Source organism: Benincasa hispida, chromosome 10 (genome assembly GCF_027475165.1).
Source record: "Benincasa hispida cultivar pf3 chromosome 10, pf3_genome.v1.1, whole genome shotgun sequence".
NCBI classification, from domain to species: Eukaryota; Viridiplantae; Streptophyta; class Magnoliopsida; order Cucurbitales; family Cucurbitaceae; genus Benincasa; species Benincasa hispida.
In genome coordinates, this window is record NC_143487.1 from 22,363,209 (window position 1) to 22,382,819 (window position 19,611).

General features: G+C 31.9%; 2 protein-coding genes across 4 annotated transcripts; one reads left to right on the plus strand and one right to left on the minus strand.

The window, feature by feature from the left end:
* The first annotated feature begins 3,192 nt into the window (after nucleotides 1-3,192).
* LOC120089248 (early nodulin-like protein 3) lies at nucleotides 3,193-4,920 on the plus strand. The gene is made up of 2 exons (XM_039046670.2): nucleotides 3,193-3,506; nucleotides 4,234-4,920. Exons 1-2 carry the CDS (start codon nucleotides 3,326-3,328, stop codon nucleotides 4,674-4,676), a joined length of 624 nt encoding a protein of 207 aa, XP_038902598.1. The 5' UTR covers nucleotides 3,193-3,325; the 3' UTR covers nucleotides 4,677-4,920.
* Nucleotides 4,921-6,138: 1,218 nt separating this feature from the next.
* LOC120089441 (meiosis-specific protein ASY3) lies at nucleotides 6,139-15,188 on the minus strand. 3 transcript variants are annotated; one of them, XM_039046914.2, is made up of 12 exons: nucleotides 14,980-15,188; nucleotides 14,482-14,677; nucleotides 14,277-14,366; nucleotides 12,230-13,759; nucleotides 11,978-12,104; nucleotides 10,626-10,748; nucleotides 10,381-10,444; nucleotides 10,105-10,254; nucleotides 9,972-10,030; nucleotides 9,158-9,292; nucleotides 6,944-7,035; nucleotides 6,139-6,432 (listed from the first exon to the last, which is right to left on the minus strand). In XM_039046914.2, the coding sequence occupies exons 3-12, from the start codon at nucleotides 14,316-14,318 to the stop codon at nucleotides 6,376-6,378; spliced, it is 2,379 nt and encodes a 792-aa protein (XP_038902842.1). In that variant the 5' UTR covers nucleotides 14,319-14,366; nucleotides 14,482-14,677; nucleotides 14,980-15,188; the 3' UTR covers nucleotides 6,139-6,375. The 3 variants fall into 3 exon arrangements, with proteins under 3 accessions (XP_038902842.1, XP_038902843.1, XP_038902845.1); XM_039046915.2 differs by having other exon boundaries at nucleotides 15,031-15,163; XM_039046917.2 differs by having other exon boundaries at nucleotides 12,248-13,759; nucleotides 14,980-15,155.
* Between the last annotated feature and the right edge of the window lie 4,423 nt (nucleotides 15,189-19,611).

Below are 19,611 nucleotides of genomic sequence, written 5' to 3' on the forward strand. Positions count from 1 at the left end.
TAGTTCTTAAAATTTGACTTATTTTTAAACCATTGTTGGAAAGTAGATAACAAATAAAGAAATTTGAAGGTAGAAATAGTGTCGATAGACTTCATTTAAAAAATAAAAATAAGAAAACAAAATGGTTACTAAACGGGACATTAATCACTGAACTTTAATAAGTAATGATTTAATATGGTTACTTTACCATTTGTAGCAATTTACCTCCTATCTCAAAAAAATATTAGTATGACTTAATATAATTTCTTATCTGTGTAGGTTAATAAATTAAATGAGAATCAAATTTATTTAAAAACTAAATCGTTAAATAATAAAAATTGATACTTAATTTTAATGAAATTTTTTATAATGATGATGAAATCATTACAACTTATAAAATACAATGATTAAATTATTAAAAATTTAAAAATATAAGATTAAATTCAATTCAATAACTAAATTATTAGTTCAATCAACCACGTTAAACTTTGAATATTTTAAATTTGTAAACAAGAAAACTAGGCGTGGAACCATGTAGCAATAAAGTTACCAGAAATAGAAGATAAAGTAAATTGCCAAAAAAAACCGATTTCCATATATTTGTAGACAAGTTTTAATGCTTATTTATGAGCAAAATACTATTTTAAAAATGCCACCAACATATCTTTTCTAATTATGAAATGCATAATTAGTGCTTGATTTCTAGTCAAGTGCGTTTATTTGACATAATCAATGATGAAATCAAACCAATTAAATAAAATAAATCTTTTTGGTACCACACATTAATCAAAACCAAAGTCTTAATTCGTTTATCCTTTTATGTAAAGTAAAAATAAATAAATAAATTCTTACGGTATTAACTTTTCTTTTTTTTTACCATATTGATTTTAATTGATATTTGACATATACTACTCATATTTCGTTTGTAATACTAAAAGAACATGTTTTTAGTATTACAATCAACTTTTTTTTTTTTTTTTGCTCAGATAACATATTTGAGAATATTCAAATCTTTTTATCTTTTTTGGTAAATTGGTCAATAATGAAATATATGATTAAACTACTTGAGTTGTGGCCAGAGTGGATAATAGAAACTATTTTATTTATTTATTTTTTTTTTATAAAAAATCAATCTAATTATTTCCTACCATATCAACATATTTCATTTTGCTCTTTCTACTCTTCTATTAGCATTTTGTACTATATATAATATAACTAGTTAAAATATATACCATATTATATATATATATATATATATATATATATATATATATATATATATTGAATAGATTATTGATGTGTTACTATGCATATGGAGCATATTAATTATAGCTAGCAAGTTAGGTAATTAAAATTTATCGAACTAAATGAAAAAAAAGTACTTGACCAAAATCTCATTTCATGTTAATTATAGCTTGCAAGTTGGTAATTGAAATTTATCATATTAAAAGAAAAAAAATACTTGATCAAAATTTCATTTAGGTGAAAATCTAAATAAAATTAAAAATAGTATTATAGTCATTAGGAAAAAAAAAAGAATAAAAAATAGTAATATAATGAAAAAAAATAAAAATGGGTTTAGCTCAATAATAATTGGCATAACATTCCTTTCTAGAAGACAGAAGTTCAATCCCCATCCCCTCAATTATTGTACAAAATGAAATTAAAAGAAAAAGGAAATTATTCCTTCAACATTAATTTTTATAAAGATGTCTCAAGTAATCGTATTAGTATTTTTTTTCATCATAATTCTATATGTTCTTAGTTCAACAAATGTGTAAAAATTGTTTTTTTAGTACTTAAAATTTGTTTTATTTCTAATTCATTCTTACAATAGTATATACTTCCATTCATAATTAGCATATCTCATTATTTTGAGTACAATAATTATAAGGATGAATGATAGAATCTTTAACTTTTAAGAAAGAAAGTAATGTCAATTATCGTTACACTAAGTTTACTTTGACAATTAACATAATTCATTCAGCTATATAGTATTTTAATTAATTTCTTTTTTAACGACGATTAATCATAGTAATGAATCCACTCTAAAAGATTATCATGAATTTTTAAATAAAAAAATCTTGGTCTTTTCTAGTAAGAAACACACTTCTTTTTTTTTTTCATTTCTTAAAAAAAAAATACTTATAAATTATTTAGTTTCTATTTAATCACTACCATAATCATAAATTGATGACCCTAAAAAAACAGTGAATATATTTCTAAGAAACGAAACATCTTCCTCCTTTTTCGCTAAAAAGGGTGCATTTCCTTGTTTTCTAAGATTAAAAAAAATTATGAATTAATTCGTTCTATTTAATACTCTTAATGACATAAATTGGTGACGCCAAAAATAATTATAAATCTCGGAAAATCGAAATTCTCCAAAAAATTTTTTATAGAAAGTGCAATTTTTTTTTTTAATTTTACAACATTTTTTCTCCCTCCTTCCTTAATTGGCTTTCTTCTGACATAGAAACCAAAATTATAGTGAATTATCATCGAAAAATTATAAAATTCACCCCTTAATTATAAAAATTGAACCGATTAAAATTAGACCTTCAAATATATATAATTTTATAAATAGTAATATTTGTTTAAGTTTGAGGATTCAATTTTTATCATTTGTGGGTTCAATTTCTACAATTATTATAAATTTGAGGTCCAATTTTAATAGTTATAGAATTCCAATTTTTACAATTGAAAGTTTGAGAGTGCAATTGCAACTATCATCATATTTTAAGGGTGGTTTTTACAATTTACCCAATTATGAATTATCTAATTCTTAATTTATTTAGCTATGTTCAGATTGACATCATTAATTATTTTTATATATTGTTTTAAGAAAAAAATTATATATATAAAAAAAAGTACAAAAAGCAATAACACGAAAAGAACACAGCTCCTATTATTCCAAAAACTAATTATTTTATTACCGTTGAGTGAATTGCATGTTGTCAAGTGTAAAACATTCACAACCCTTTCCAAGGTAATCCTCTTTACATAATATAATAATAATTATTATTATTATTGTCCTACCTGTTTTTTGAAACGCTTATTTTTTTTCCTTTATTTCATAACGCCTATATATTATTCCATCTATTAATTCCACAAAAAAACAAAATCTCTCCCAAACCCTTTTATGCAAATATTCTTTTGATCACTATTTTCTCCCTTAATTCTCTCTTTATTATGCAACGGTCATTTTCTCTTTAATTAGCTCCTTTTCTCTCTATATATTTCAATTATTCCCACCCCAAAACTCATATCCATCCTCAAAATTTGCGTTATTATTCCATCTTAATTATTAATTATTGTCTAAATTTTTTGCTCAGAATTGAATTTTATGGGGTTTGGAAGGTTAATAGTTGGTTTTGTGGGTGTTATGGGTTTAGTTGGGGCTATGATTTGTTCATGTGAAGGTAGGAAATTCTATGTTGGTGGCAAAGAGGGATGGGGTTTGAACCCTTCTGAGAGCTTTAATCATTGGGCTGAACGTAATAGGTTTCAAGTTAATGATACTCTCTGTAAGAATCTCTCATATACTCTCCTAAAATCATCTCTTATCTCTTTCATATATGTTGATATCTCAATTTTATGACCAAAAACTTCTTTTGATTACAAGTATTTTGGTGAAATAGTGTTTTGAAATGGTTAAATTAGTTTGGTTGATAATCGTTTGAAATCAATTTAATATTTTTTTTTGTTTGAAATTTCTAAACGTTCCATACCATTTGAATTGATTTGAAATATTAAGAATATGGTTCTTGAATGCATAGCGCAAGATTTTTTTAACTTTTTTTTTTTTAATTTATCAAAAAAAAAAAAAAAAAAAAGTAAGTGTATTATGGGTTGTATTGCATCTATCTTTTTGTTGTTCACTTAATCTCCTTTCTTCTTTTTATTTAAACAATATTTTTGAGTTTTTTCGACTGTGGGTTGGAATAGTCTTATTTATTTATTTTGGTTCTTAAAAGTCATTATTTTTTCTATTTTTTGAATTTTATCCTTTAGTGTTTTAGGGCACCTTTTTTTAGGTTGGAGCCATTTTTTTTTTTCAATTTTTCCTTCAATATTTGAGTTGATTTTGTTGGGTGGTTAGAGCAATCTTCTCTCTCTCTTTTTTTTTCTTTTTAAAATAATTTTAATATTTTTTGTGTGGTTGGGGTGAACTGCAAAAAGATGAATAAAAAGGAGTTTGTTTGTTGATATGTTAATTTATACAAGAACATGATTTTATTCTATATGGTGCAGATTTCAAGTACAAAGAGGAGAAAGATTCAGTGTTGGTTGTAAGCAAGGAAGACTATTTTTCATGCAACACCAAAAACCCAGTTATTTCCTTGAAAGATAATGGTGAATCAATCTTCAAATTTGGTCACTCTGGTCCCTTTTATTTCATCAGTGGAAATGCTGATTCGTGTCAAAAGGGCCAAAAGCTCATTGTTGTTGTTCTCGCTTTGACACATAATAAACACCACCACTCTCAGCCCCCGCATTCTTCGTCTTCTCCGGTGGCAACTCCGTCGCAATCTCAGAGCCCCCCCGCCGAGTCACCGGAAAAATCTGGTGTTGTTTCGACAGCCCCGACTCCAGCAAAGAATTCTGCCTTTGGAGGTGGAGTTGCAGTCAGTTTGTTGGGTGTAGGGACGATCAATGTTGTTCTTTTAAGTAGTTTCTTAGTGGGGCTTTTTTAATTGGCTTTTGAATTAAGTTTTTAATTTTTGGTGGTAATTGGGTTTTGGGTCTACATTTTGTATCCATTCAAGAATTTGTTTGAAATTTGTCAATGTTTTTTTTCCCCAGCTTTGGTTAGTTAATGGTGTGAATTATCATAATTACAACTCTCTCTCTCTCTCTTTCTTGGTTGTATTTTGGTGTGGTTCAGTGTGAGAATTGTATTCCTATGCTATGCTTCAAATATCCTTTGGTATTTTTGTTACGTGCGTTTCAATATATGATTTTGTTATTGTGAAATTGTAATTTCTTTCCCTCCCCGTGGGCTTATTTTTCACCCAGATTTTCACCCATTTGAATCCATGTAGATCTTATAACATATGGGTGACAAAAAATTCAAATGATTTAAATGACAGATTGAAATCATTTTCTGTAGATTCTATATTATATTTATAGTCTACAGTGATCACTAGATCACTTGGGAAGAGTTGGCCCATTCTATTTTTGAGTTAGAAGCTATTAAGCTGAATTGTGGCTTTTAAATATCTACTTGTGTTCATGATCTTTCATTCGATTTCTTCCACTAGACTAAACATATTCTAAGTTTCATTTTTTTCATTATAGTTTATGGTGATTAAGGGTTCTTAAACAAACTAAGCTAGAAAATGGAGTTTGTGCATCTCAGTAGCTCACACTCCCGTAAAGCCGCCTAAAAACTATAATTAGACCATTAAATGTGACATATGTATAACTCCTAAAGGGTATTTTTTTTTTTTAGAATCAAGATAGTGAGAATCTTTAGATATCTTGAATGATGTCTAACATCTATAGATAATCATGATTATTTATATAACTTGTTTTTGCAAGATTTCTAAATGGAAGAATTTCTTGAAATATTGTATTATTCCAACAATAATACCCATATATTTTTAGATAATTTATATATTTATTTAATATAACCCTTAATATAAAGTCCATTTATATTCATTTTTCATTTTTTTTTTGTAAATCAAGTTAATTTAAACAAAAAGAAATGAAAAAAAATTAATTTTAATTTAGATTTGAAATCTGTACTTATTTTAAAAGAAAACAAATACCTAGTTGATAGTATTTGTTTTACTCCATGAATATATTGATTTATTTTAATTATATGAAAATAAAGATGAGTGATATATATATTCGTACAATAAAAAGGAAGGGCCAGAAAAATGCCCTCAACACAAGAATTTTGAAAATTCATATATCAACATCAACAGCTCTTGATGAGATGCCCCCAAGGGCCTCTCTGAATACTTGAACATTTGACACATTACCCAAAACGAGCAAGATAACCCAGATTCATTTCAGGAGGATCTTGCATTCCTCCAAACGGACCCTAAGCATTTTTCTTTCAATAATTACCAGACCATGCACGACCTTGTGTAGCAAACAAACATCAAAATAACTAATTTCGTAGAATAATGATGTAGGTTGCACGGATGCTTGTTGAGAATGCAGATGATGGTAAAAAGGATGGCAGACGATACAATTTTAGAGCATTTAGGAAATTAGGTTAACCTGACAGCTAGCACGAACAAAACGTAAATAAACAGCAAAATCACTAACTGAAAAAGATAGAACATGAAAAAAAAAAAAATGATGAATTCTATACGGGGCAAATGGCCCTCTGGGCCTTGGACAAACTCGCTAACTGTGCAAAGTAGATCAGTTTAAACATTCCTATTTCAAGCACATTGCTATTGCTTGTTTCAGCTGCAGTATCTTTCCTCTTCCCGACTGCAATAAATTGAAGGTAAGCAGGTATATGAACTCCTCGATGATTACAATAAAAGTGTTGTTGGACAAATACCATAATAAAACATGACATTGTATGAGAAAATCTGAACCAAAAAAGATTCTCAACTATATGCATGAAATATTATTAAGCACTCACTATATGATCAGCCAACGCCTCTACACAGTTAACATGCAGAAAGTTCTAAATAAGAGTAACTTGGTAAGTTGCACAAACATATGATCTTAATCTTTAAGTCGACCAACAGTATATTTGGAGTTGGATTTCAATATCTTGAAACTATTAGCATTTTAAGATTTTCACGATGGCAGGACGCAAAACAGCCTTTGTTTCATTCAGAAAAGCATTTTCCTTAAACATACTTTCAAACTCATTCTAAATAGTTTAACATAATGCGAACAAGCGATGCATATCCAATCCCCGTATGACTAGATTTACCATCCCAGAATGGAGCCAGAAGTTTTCTTGAGAAAAGTGAAAATGAAAACATACCTTGTGGATAGCTTCAATTCTCCTTTGTGCATCCTTTAGTTGCATGTCAACTTCTTCTTCCACTTGCAAGAGATTATTACGGTGTGATGCTTCTATGAATTTAAAATACCGTTAGAAATGCCCAGAAACTTCAAATTTATATAATTTTACATATAATGATCCAAAGGAGGCATCTATTTTGTTTCCATCTGAAAAACAATGGCCGACAGTAATTTCCAATAGAAGAATAGAATACATTACTTTCACCACATTGAGATTCCATTTAGTTATGATTTATCATGTACCAATACATAGTTATTGAATTAAATCTGCCAATGTACAAGAATAACTGATTCGATGAAAGTGCTCCATATTGCAGCCGCAAAAGAAAAGAACCTTGAGATAAGCTCTATTCACCGTAATGTATTCTTCATTTTTATATTGCATTGCATACTTTTTATTTCACCGTACATCCTCATGGAATCCAATCGCAACTATTAATTTTGTATGGATTCTATTGAAAATTTAAAGTAAAGACTACATTAAAATAATCTCAAATAATTCAAATATGATACCCTCTTCTGAATAAACTAAAATCCAACTACAAAATTGGTTGCCTTATATCTTCTCCTCGAATAATTAATTATTAAATGTTAACCACCTCATCAACAAACTCACTTAAAAACTAATTAGCCGGTTCATGGACCAACCTATCACAATCCTATCAATAGTCCACCACCAAGATGGAGCAGTGCAACTTTGGCGCTTGAATTTCCTTCCAAATAATTTCTACGTGATAAAAAGAAAAAAGGAATTCCAAAAGGAATAATTCCTTAATGAATACTAGAAATGGAAGTTGAAACTCCTTCAACTTCAATGTGACCTTCATCCATAATTCGAATATTAGATTTATCCAATACAACAAAAATGGATATTACTTGAGACTTTTCCAAGATCCTAAACACATCCTGAGGTCATGGGAATATCATTCAGTCTCAAATCCTTCAGGGGTTCACCATCAAACAATGGACAACATAAATCCCAAAGGAGAGGAAGAGCTCCCAGAGTGAGAAAATATAATTGTCATTGTATGATTCCTAATTGAGGAGAGGTGATGTTCCCCAACACCAATCCTTCCAAAAGAAAGCATACCTCCAATCACCCACTAAACAATCAACGACCTCGAGAAAAGAAAGGGATCTCTCCTCAATGAGGAATCATACACTAAGTTCTGATCTTATATGGCAAGCCGATTGTCCTAAGAAGGTCAAAGTCTTGTGGATTTTCTCCTTTGAAAGGTTGAATACTTGTAGAATCCAAAGAACCCTATGGTATTATGCTCTCTCCCTTAATCGGTGTGTTCTTTGTAAAAGAAGTAAGGAGTCCTTAATGCATCTTTTCCTTTTTTGCCCCTTGGTTGCGGATTGTTGGGGAAGGTTGTTTAGCTTGTTCAACTTGCAATGATGTTGGCCTAGTAAAGCGTCAGATGCTCTTCTTCAGCTTATCGAAGGCCCCGAGTTTCATGCTCAGGTGAAAAGCCTTTGATCCAATGGGGTTTTGCCCCTTCTCTGGAGGCTTTGGTTAAAACGCAACTCGAGGATCTTTCCTGGCCATGAACAAAATAGGGATGTTTTTTCGGATCTTCTCATTCTTTTTGCATCTACTTGGTCTTCTACCTCTAAATTCTTTTGTAATTATAGCCGAATTCATATTTACACCACTTGGGCCTCTTTTCTGTAACCTGTTGGTGTGTGGGGATATCTCATCTCCCCCTCTGTTGTATTCTCTTTTTGATAATGAAAGTTATGTTTCTTATCAAAAAAGAAAAAAAAAGGGAAGAAGAAGAAGGCAAACAAAAAGAAAGGGACCTACCCATAGATTTCTAAACGTTCCATTGATCCCACTCAAGATCCATTCAAGAGGGCGTGGTCTATCCTTGTTCACAATGACCTTATTGACATGCGAGGAAAATGCTACAACTATTTAGCTAACAAGACCTTGTTTCACACCCTAAAGTTGCCTATATTTAAGCCTACAAGATCCAATGGCATCATCACCACCTCCTACCTCACGAAATGAGAGTTTTTCCCTCACCTCTCATTCAAGATCCTGAGAATCAAGAAGGTGTTAGAGCCCTAAATCATAGATCGTGAATAGTGGCAGAAACAAATAGGTTAAGCATATGAAACAGTTCCATGTAATTGCAAAAATTTAAAGCAACATAACAGAAAATACTTTTCTTTTCCATAATTCCCTTGAACTCTATCTGCTGCGCTTCCAATTCTTGTAGTGAGTTCCTACAGTCCTGGAGATGCTGATTAACCTCCTCCTTGAACTTTTTATTAATACGATTCAATTGTTGCTGTTGTTCTGTAAACAAATAGATAGAAACTGGCTGATCTACCCAAAAAACATAAAATTAAAACTTTGATGCCCAAGCATAAAATAAAGATGAAACCCATGCAAAAGATGACAAAATTACTCTACACAACAAGACGTGAAATTGATCTCTTAAAGAATTTTAAACAAAATGGTGCACAGCCACTAAATGTAACAGAACTTAAAGAAAATATAGGCCAACCATGCTGAATTATACAGGACACTCATGTCTCATACCAATTACCATCTATCTGTTTGGGAAGTCTTAGAAAAAAAACAGAACACGTGATGGCATTAATTTGTGCAGCTGGTAAGTTCATTTGTGAGCAAGAGAAGGAACTCGTGATTTATGAATTCAGATTTCAAAGTCAAAGCTCACAAGAGTTTGAATATATTCATGATTTAAGAATTCAGATTCGAGGTCAAAGCTCTCAAGAGTTTGAATATGTTTGAGTTGGTTACCCAAGCAAAGTGGAAACAAACAAATCTCATGAGTAATATTTATTCCAAGTGATGAACATTCGTCCCAATAAATACCAAGTCGTGAGCAAGTTCCAGTTCAGAAAAAGCTTGCAAACACAGTTAAATAGAACAATTTCATAAAGCTAATTCTACCAACTGAGAAAGAAATTGACATATGAATTAAAAATCCATCATATGATTATGCTACCTTCAAACTTTGTTTCTAGATCTTTTCGTCTTGATTTACCAAAGCTCAACAGCTTTACCCTGAAATACCGTCACAAATCATTGAAGAATTTTTTATCCTGTAAAGAACCAGAAATGTGAACTGATAGACTTACATGTCCGTTTGGATTTGAGACTCAACATTCTGCAACTGCAAATGAATACTCTCGGCAACTGACAACAGAACCTCTGAGGATTTTTCAATAGATATTGATGATATTTTACTTTTCAGCTTCTCAAGTTCTGAGAGAAACAGTTTCGCAGCCCTAAATAGAAATAAAGGAGAACACTTATATGACTTTCACATGATACAATTAGTGTATTGATTCCTCCCCCCCCCCCCAAAACAAAAGGAGAAGAAGAAGAAACTTCGAGGGGAGGGGGGAAATTACCTTGCAAGCCCATCCTCTTCGTTGGGGAATAAAATTTCCTCAGCCCAACTACTTTCTCTAGGCCCTGCCCATTCAGACGGTTTAAATGTTTGTTAGTTTTCTTGTGTGCTTATATCTACATTTCTAGACAAAAATCTTTAAGCATAAATATGCAAACACAATGCTGAGACAATTAAACATGTTTGACAACCAAAAATCACGTATACTTCAAAGTAAGCTACTTTCTTTAAAGAGCAAGAACATACCATTGAAATCAAATTCATCGTTTTCCACATTACGGGCCCTCTTTGCTGGACGAAGCATAGACTTGAATTTCTTTATGGAACCGATTTCTGGAGAGAGTGTATCTCTTTGACTTGAATCTACACCTACACATGGACATTTATATGAATGAAAAGGAAATGGAGATCAAATGGAAAAAACAAGCATCAGTTCCTGAACATACAAAGTGCTTTGATCATAAGAAGAATGATTGTGACACAAGCTGAACTTATTAACATTAGACGGAATGTTGTTTCAATTGTATACATTGAAGTTCAGATTAATTTGTTGATATAGATCCTATCAAGGATATGAGAATTCATATATATCCATAGTGAACTAGGAGAACTGAGACATGGGTGAATACAAGTCAAGTCTCTAAAGAAGTTAAGGAAAACAGAATATCTGTTGCTTGAGCAAAAGCTTGCTGAGTTAAACACGTACAAATCTTCCTCCTTTTCTTTTTTTTGGGGGGGGGGGAGTCCAAGGCTCTAAAGTTCAGGTTTTCTTTCATCCGTGTGTGATCCTTGTGTCTTTGAATGGTGGTTTTTGTAATCTCTTAAGTTGAATAAAGAATAGCTGCTGGTTTCAAAATAGATGTAGGCAATCTGGCAAATTTTATAATTGTCTGTCTTTCTCCTACCTTTTTTTCCCTTTTATTTGAACCTCTGATCTTAAAGAAAGAGGTAGATGCCTTAACCACAAAGTTATGCTTATGTTGGTTGTATTATTCTGATTTAGAATATTGCATAATACCAAATTAGCCTTTACATCAAATTGAGAAATAAACTGACAGTTTTGTTTGATATATAATTAAATCTACCTTCACCCATTAGCTTAAGCTTTTGGGTCAATCAGTGATTTAAGATGGTTTCAGAGCAGGTGATCCAAGGAGGCCCTGTGTTCAAACCCCTGTAATGTTGTTTCCTCACATGATATATAATTAAATCTACCTTCACCCATTAACTTATGTTTTTAGGTCAATCGGTGATTTAATAAGTTTCAAATCTCATATTAGTCCCATTTTATCTTTCATTGACCCAGAAGAAACAAACAGCTTAAGTTCTTATATACGGCTCTAGAACTTGGAAACCTTTCATAATTACAGGTATGTTACTTCAACTTTCCAATGGTACCAACCACACAATTGATCAAATTACTGGATGTATGAGCATCTAAATCAAAATAGGAAAATCCATGAAAACAAAGCATCAGTAAGTAATGTTCATCAAGCAGGATATAGTGTAGTGAAGATGAATTCAATATAGAACTAAGTAACAATGACATTGAAAGTAAGGTGTATTAATTTCAAAATATAACAAAGAAGCTGACAAACCTTCTGCATAGCTTTCATAGCTGGCGTCCTCAGATGATGAATCAGACAACCTATAATCTGCTGCTCCTTTTGTTAAATCAGCTGATGCTTTCTCGAGTGGAGAATGCTCAATCTCTTTATCATCTTCCTGAAGGTTTATAAGGAAAAACAAAATATAGAGACATGACAATGAGGCTCAAATATTTTGCAAACAAGACACATGCAAGAAGATGATAGTTGAGGATAAACCCTACACCCAGTAACCAAGGATACTGAAAAGTGTGGTTTTACATTTGATCTGTCACAATCCTCTTCTGAAGTCCGCAGCTTCCTGAAGCTACAAATATTTCTCGTAGAAAGTATTTCCCCTACTGAGCCAGGACTTGAAGATTCACAAACTACTTTATCTGCTTTTGGAGTTGAACTAGGGGAACTGCAGACAGGCGTCTTCATTCTAAATGTTGGACTTTCTATACGACTCTGCGGGTCTACATCCTTATCCAGGAATGCATTGTCAATGCCTCCTTGTTGACCATAATCTGCTGGGCTATGAAAATTCCCTGGCGACACCGTCTTGTCCATCTGTGGAAATTGATTGAATCCCTTCCGTTCGTCTTTTTCAACAGTTACATGGTTAACCGGGGAGCTATGGAAACCCTGAACTTCCCTAAAAGAAGAGGGTTTTTCTTGAGGTGCCAGTTCTTCAATCCCTGTCGGTTTAGGAAAAGTTCCCATCTTCTCTTCCTTTTGAGGAAATAAAATTTTTCGTGGCTGAAATTTGAAACTCTTTTCACCACTCTTCTTTCTTGTACACATTGTCGAAGGCCCATTGATAGCAACATGAGTGTCTTCAGGCCCTCCTTCAAAGATAAAAACATTTCCCTCTTGATGTTTCCCTTTGTTGCCTGAAGGGGTCTTAGATTTTCTTGACTGCACAAAAATGTGAGATCTTTTCCGTGCTATAGAACGAACTATTGGCCTCTTCAAAGTCTGACCGGAGTTTTCAGAATCAGTTTCTATCGTATCCGAATTATTTTTGAATCTGACAGCTCTTTCATGCTTCTGCACAACGATTTCTTCAGTTATTAATTGATTGACATCTTGCTCATGGTTCTGACATTCCGAGTGTTGATCATTAGGTACAGAAACAGTTCCAAGTATCTCCCAAAGCTTCATTTTCAAAGTTTCAGTTCTATTTTCTGATTTATTTGCTTGATCCTCAATCACCATTTTATCTGACCGGACCTCTGTCATGGTTGCAAATGCAAACTCATGCAGCTTCTCGTTGGTTGTATCCCTCACTCCTTCCATTTGGCAGTTGGCCTCATCGAAGTTCTTCTCCTTGCTATTTCCAGACTTGAGCATTGAGCTTTGGTTTGCAAATGAACGAACAGAACATGTAGCTGGTGGCTCCTTTAATCCATGACCCTTGTTCTGCCTCCCACAAGTCGTCGGAGAATGGAACATTCGTTCTGCTCCACTTGGAATGTCCATAAGGGGTGCATTTCGTTTAAGGGATCGAGTAGAAACCCATGGTGAAGTACATTGTTGAGGAGCTTCTGATAGTTTTGACTTAACATTAGTACCAAAGGTCCTTGTGTCTTTCTCCTTCCAATTCCCTTTTGTGGAATTTTCTAAACGGGAAAAAAGAACTTCTGCATTTGGCACCATGGATTTCAGTTCCTTCGTGCTTCTACATTTCCCATTGGTTGGTGACTCTACCATAATTCCAATTGAGATCTTTCTTGATTGGCTTGATGGATGACAATTGCTACCAAAACTCCGACAATCACTCAATGGATCCTGAAATGTATGTATGACAACACAAGAGGAAATTATATTTCAATCGGTTTCAATAACTGGTCCTTACAAGTCTTAATGTCTTTTTATTCAACATCTTATGCAATCCCCAAGTGAACTCAAAATTGACGAACTTAAAAGTTGCCAGAAACTAAAAACATAAGCAATGATGTTTAGGATCCAATAACTATTTGATCAACATTTCCCACAAAAGCAATATAGCAACAAGCGCTTTGCTTATTAAGATTCAACACTAGAAAAACCTAATATTTTCTGACAACAGAAATTCTTGAGCTTCGCTTTAATCAATGATCAAAAAAGTATACTATGGGGAAAAGGAAAAGAAAATAACTCTCTAAAATAACAAGACAGAGCAATCTTAATTCTAGAACCGATACCCAATAAACGACTAGAAAATAACAATCCAGTAATATGAATGGGCGAAATTTTGTAGTCTACATGAAACTTGAGTCCGCAAAGGAATTAAAAACAGAATACAAGTAAGGATTTCACTGCTTACATCTCGTAAATTTGGCTGCCAACCAACCTTCGCTTCCGTCATTTATTTCTTCTGTGACAAAATCAAACAGACACCAGTTGCTGATACAATCTGTAAAATATCAGTGACATAATGAATTTTAGACAAAGGAAATAAACAGAAAATATAAGATATGAATGTATCCTTTAGGTTTTCAAGGAGGGATAGACAGGTCGAGATTCAGAACCTTCGTGCGTGGCAAGATTTATTCGTCTTCCAACATAATAGCCACATCCATCAGTTCTTGTTTTCAGTTTCACAGGTGGAAATGGTGCCAATCTCTCGTTGTCACAAGGAACGGGGTGGATGAAGATGGTGCAAATAGATTTTGCAGCAACGACTGGTTTTCGGGGGAAGAAATGGCTCCAGAACCGAACGGCTTACTATCAACAAACACAGTAAAAATCCACCAAGAATGTTGCAGTTATGATCGATATCCTAAATCGAATTAGGTTTCAAAGAAGTTGCTGAAGAAAAAATAAAAGCACAACAAACCAATATCTGCCTTCATGAACATATTAAGATCGGTGCCCATACAACATGAGATCTTGAATTTAACAAATCAACTGAAATAAAATGATGACTGGAATAGTGTTTTGAACTAAACATCGTATATGGAAAGTCGATCATCGGAACTTCCTGCTTCAGAATCGAATTAACAGAAATAAAATGGGGAAGGTCTTACAATTTTTGGAGTGAATAAGAAGATCACTCTGAAGAATAGCTAGTTGCTTACAGCTTGATCGACGCCGATTAGTTGCTCTCTGGAAATCGTCGAGGGAGAAATGAGGATGAAGAATCACCGCATTCCGTCCGGAGGTGAGGAGAGATTGCAGTGCAATGAACAAAATAGTGAAGGGCGGGAAAAGTGAGCACGACGCGCGAGTTTGGAAGATGGGAAATTGACAATATGGGCCTAGTTTTAATTTCTGAAAATGGGCCCATCTTTTAAAAATTTGTCTTTGGGTGCTTTGGTGATGAAGATGATGTCAACATAGAGGTAAAATTACCCTTATGTCCTCACTTTCTTCGATTCTTAACAATATTATTCAATATTTTCACCAACCTTTTGGAAATTGAATGAAAACTTTTAAAACATTTATCAAAATTTTTACACTATAGATATATTTATGTAATACAAAAAAGATTGTTTCACCATATATATTTTTTCATCTACATTTATCAAAATTGAATGAAAACTTTTAAAACATTTTTTCCACGTTTTTCTTTGTTGATACAATCTAAAAGAAATTGAAAATTTATTAAAAATAATTATTTCAGTGAAAAATATTTGTTTTAATTAAAAAAATCTGAAAAATATTACCATAATAAGTAAAAGAAAGAAAGTTAGAAAAAACAAAATAATCATGAATTATAGTCGAAATCTCAACCACAAATCATGAATTCTGTCCAAAATCTCGATCAAAATTTCAATCGGAAAACTCTAAACCTCGGTCGAAATTCGTAAATCTGCCTAAAATTTTGGTCAAAATTCATGATCTTTGGAAAAAAAATGTTTATTTTTTATTTTTTAATTTGGTTTCTTTTTCTTTTGCAATCTTTTTTTTTAAAGACACCCAAATGATGGAGATTTAAGGGTTTTTTTTTTTTCAATTTTAAATCTTTACATTAGAAAACTCAAATTTTACTAAATTTGGTTGAATAATAAAAACTCAACCAAAAAACATAGCAAACTATGCATTGAGATGATGAGAGTGAAAGAAGAAAAAATGAAAATTTTAGCGGAGGTAAAAGTAAAGGTGTAAAGAGAAGTTTTAAAAGATTGGACCCCTGATAGGGGTATTTGTGACCTTTCATCTACCTAGAAATCCTTTAATATATATATATATATATATATATATAAAAAGCAGGGTTTGTTTTTAGGATTGAAAACTGAAATACAACTCATTTTTATCATTCAAATCATTTATATCAGGTTAAAATAGTGGCCGTTCTCAAACTTTTATTTATAAAAAATGATTATTAAAATTTATATAAATGTTAAAATTAGATCATCAACTTTATTTAGTGATAAAAATTAGACCCAAACATTTAGTGATAAAATTTAAACTCGTAAACTTATACCATTATTAAAATGGTTTCCAAACTTACATACTTGTGGAAGTTTAACTATTTAATTTCAAAAATCAAACTTTTAATTTATTACATAGTTAATAAAATCGATGGTAAATATATTGAATGGAAAAATAGAAAAGGGAGTTTAGTTCAATAATAATTAACATGATTTTCTTTCTTATATATAAGAGGTATAATTGCTGATTTTCTTTCTTATATATAAGAGGTACAATTTCTCAGCAATTATTGTAAAGTCACACAAGTTATTCAATAAATGAGAACAATGACAAAATTTCAAAATCTTCAAATTCTCAATACCTCCATGAATGAGCTTCGTATAGTATGAAGTCTAAGGAACAAGAACGCTCGACGAGGCCGACACGAAGTCCGCGAGTGACGACATCAAGAGCGATGCCATCGTCAGTGTCGCATCCACGGCAATGTCAAGCGGATTGACAAGGCTGGCTCCAATCAAAATTAACTCCTAGACTAGACTAAACATGGCTTACTTACCTATTTTCTTAAAATTGTTTTTTTTTTTGTTTTTTTTATTTTAGACCATGTTTAAAATATCGATCTGGATGGAAATATCTAAATCTTGAATTTATGAAAATTTCAATGGAAATATCGATAAAATGTTAATTGCAATTGATATTTCTAGAAAAAAAATATAAAAATCAAAAATCAAAAAATGAACTTAAATGAGTAAATAAACATTTTGTAATTTTTACATTAGTGACATTTTGTTACTTATTTTATATGCTTTGTAAATTTTTCTATGATATAGTGAAAATATCGATTCATCTTTTATGTCGATATCAAACCCATGAAAATATAAAAATATTGAAGGAAATATCAACATGTTGACGAAAAGTTAATACTATTATTTTAGGTAAACATTTAATTACATAATTAACTAAAAATTTGATGTTTTAAATTAAATTTTGTAAGTCAATTTTATACAAAATTACAAGTCATGGATTCAGTTTAAACTATTATATAACTTTTGAGGTCCAATTTTTTATATAAATTTGGGACTCATTTTTTATAATTAAAAATTTGATAGTGTAATTGCAACTACCACCATACTTCAAGAATGGGTTTTTCAATTTATCTTAAAATAATTTTGGTCCTTTTATTTTGAATAAACTTTAGTTCATACTGTCTATTAAAAAAAACAAAGTTCATACTACAGTTCTATTGTTAGATTTTTTTTCTTTAAATATAATATTTATTAACATTCTCACTATAAATTTTAGAATTATTTTTAAATAAAAGGAAGATGAGCAAATTTATTTACAAATATATGCACATATTGTTATATTTGAAAATATTTTTAATACTTATATCATTTAAAATAATTATCCAAAATTTTAGAAATATATACACATATTATTTTTTTAACATAAAAATTATTATTACTATTTAACCAATTTTTAAAAAAATAACTTTGAGATGCTAAATTTAAAATTGGTTGAAAGCAAGTTGAACGGTTAAAAGTATATACAAATACATACTCCTTCGCACGAGGCAACATTTGGTCTCCAAGATCCTCGACGTGAGGAAAAAGGCGCTTTCTTTGATCTCGACCCAGATTTTTCTAAAACTATCAGTGGTCAACTCGATCACTTTCTAGTTGGAAAGCTCTTGACTTCAAGAATCATTCCAACAAATGGCCTGCGAAATGCCTTCAACTCTGCTTGGAAGATTAACAGAAGCTACGAAATCGAGAATCTTGGCCGAAACATTTTTTTTCTTCAAATTTTGCAATGACTCGGGCGGGAATTGGGTTTGGAACTCAGGGGTCCATGGTTGTTTGACAAGCACCTACTTATTATGGAAAAACCATTTATAGACTTAATCTGTCCAAAGGTATCATTTCAAATCAACTGCCTTCCGGATTCACATTCTTGATCTGCCGCTGGGTTCCAAAATTTTTTTAAAAAAATGGCCACCAAAATAGGAAATATTATTGGCGAAACCATTTTGAGGTGGAATGCGACCAATAAGATTTCTGCTGGGGGGAAATTTTGGGAATTAAGGTGGTAATTGATATCTCAAAACCTCTCAAATGAGGTATTCTGATCAAAACCACAACTTTTCCAAAAGGAAGATGGGCCTCTTTTCAATACGAACAACTTCCAGAATTTTGTTTTAACTGTGGTATTATAGGACATGTTGTTAAAGACTGCTCATTGCCACATCAGAATCAGGAAAATGTTGAAGGAAAATTTTTTCAATTTGGCTCTTGGTTAGATTTAATGGAAACTACAAAACTATGAAAAATTAGGCTGAGCTATAATTCATAGCTTAATTTAGGCTCATAAATAGATTTTAATGCTCAATTATCCTATTTTGTAGATGTTGAATACCCAAGGGGTAGTTAATTTAAAGCAACTTGGAGGTAATTTGAGCATTCAGACTTCAAAGGAGGAGAAATGACCAAAATGCTCCTGATTGGAGCGTCGCAACCCTAGTACAACGCTCCCATGTAACGTTGTAAGGTAGAATGTGTGGATGCAGGGCAGCGTTGCAACGCTCTGCAACGTTACGAGTTTTGATGGAGTGTCACTAACGCGCGCACAAGACAACGTCGCACCAGAAGCTCAACTCTACTCTAATGCTAGGGGGCTGAGTCGACAAGAGAAAGGGCGTTGGAATGCTACACCCAATTTCTATATATTCTTCTCTTCAATTTAGGTCAAGGGGATGCCGATTTTGATGGAGGCCAAGGAGAAGCTTAGTTTTCTTCCTTTGCCTTTTCAGCATCTTTAAGTTAGATTTTTAATTTATTTTGGGTTATAATTGATGGACCAAATGTTCTTCTTGAATTTGTTATGAATTTACTAGGTAATTCCTATATAATTTCTTTGAGTAAGAGGTTCCATGTTTAATTTCTTGAGATCTCTTTAATTGGAATCAATGTGCTTCAATTCTATGCTTTCTTTGAACTTGATCTAATTTAGATTTGCCTTTATGTGTTGGATCGACGACCCTATCTTAATTGCATATCTTTGCTAGTTAATTTCGAGCTCGCGCATTTCCTTATGTTCGTCTATGCTTGAATTTACCTCAGTAGCATAGGATTGAATGGAATGCTTTGATTTATAGGTTGGACTAGAATCTTATAATGCATGTACAACCTAGGTTCAAAAAACAATTTGATTAACTGAATAAGGTTGTCCAATCAATTATTCAACACAATTTAATCCTCAATCTTCATGCATATAAACTTTATTTC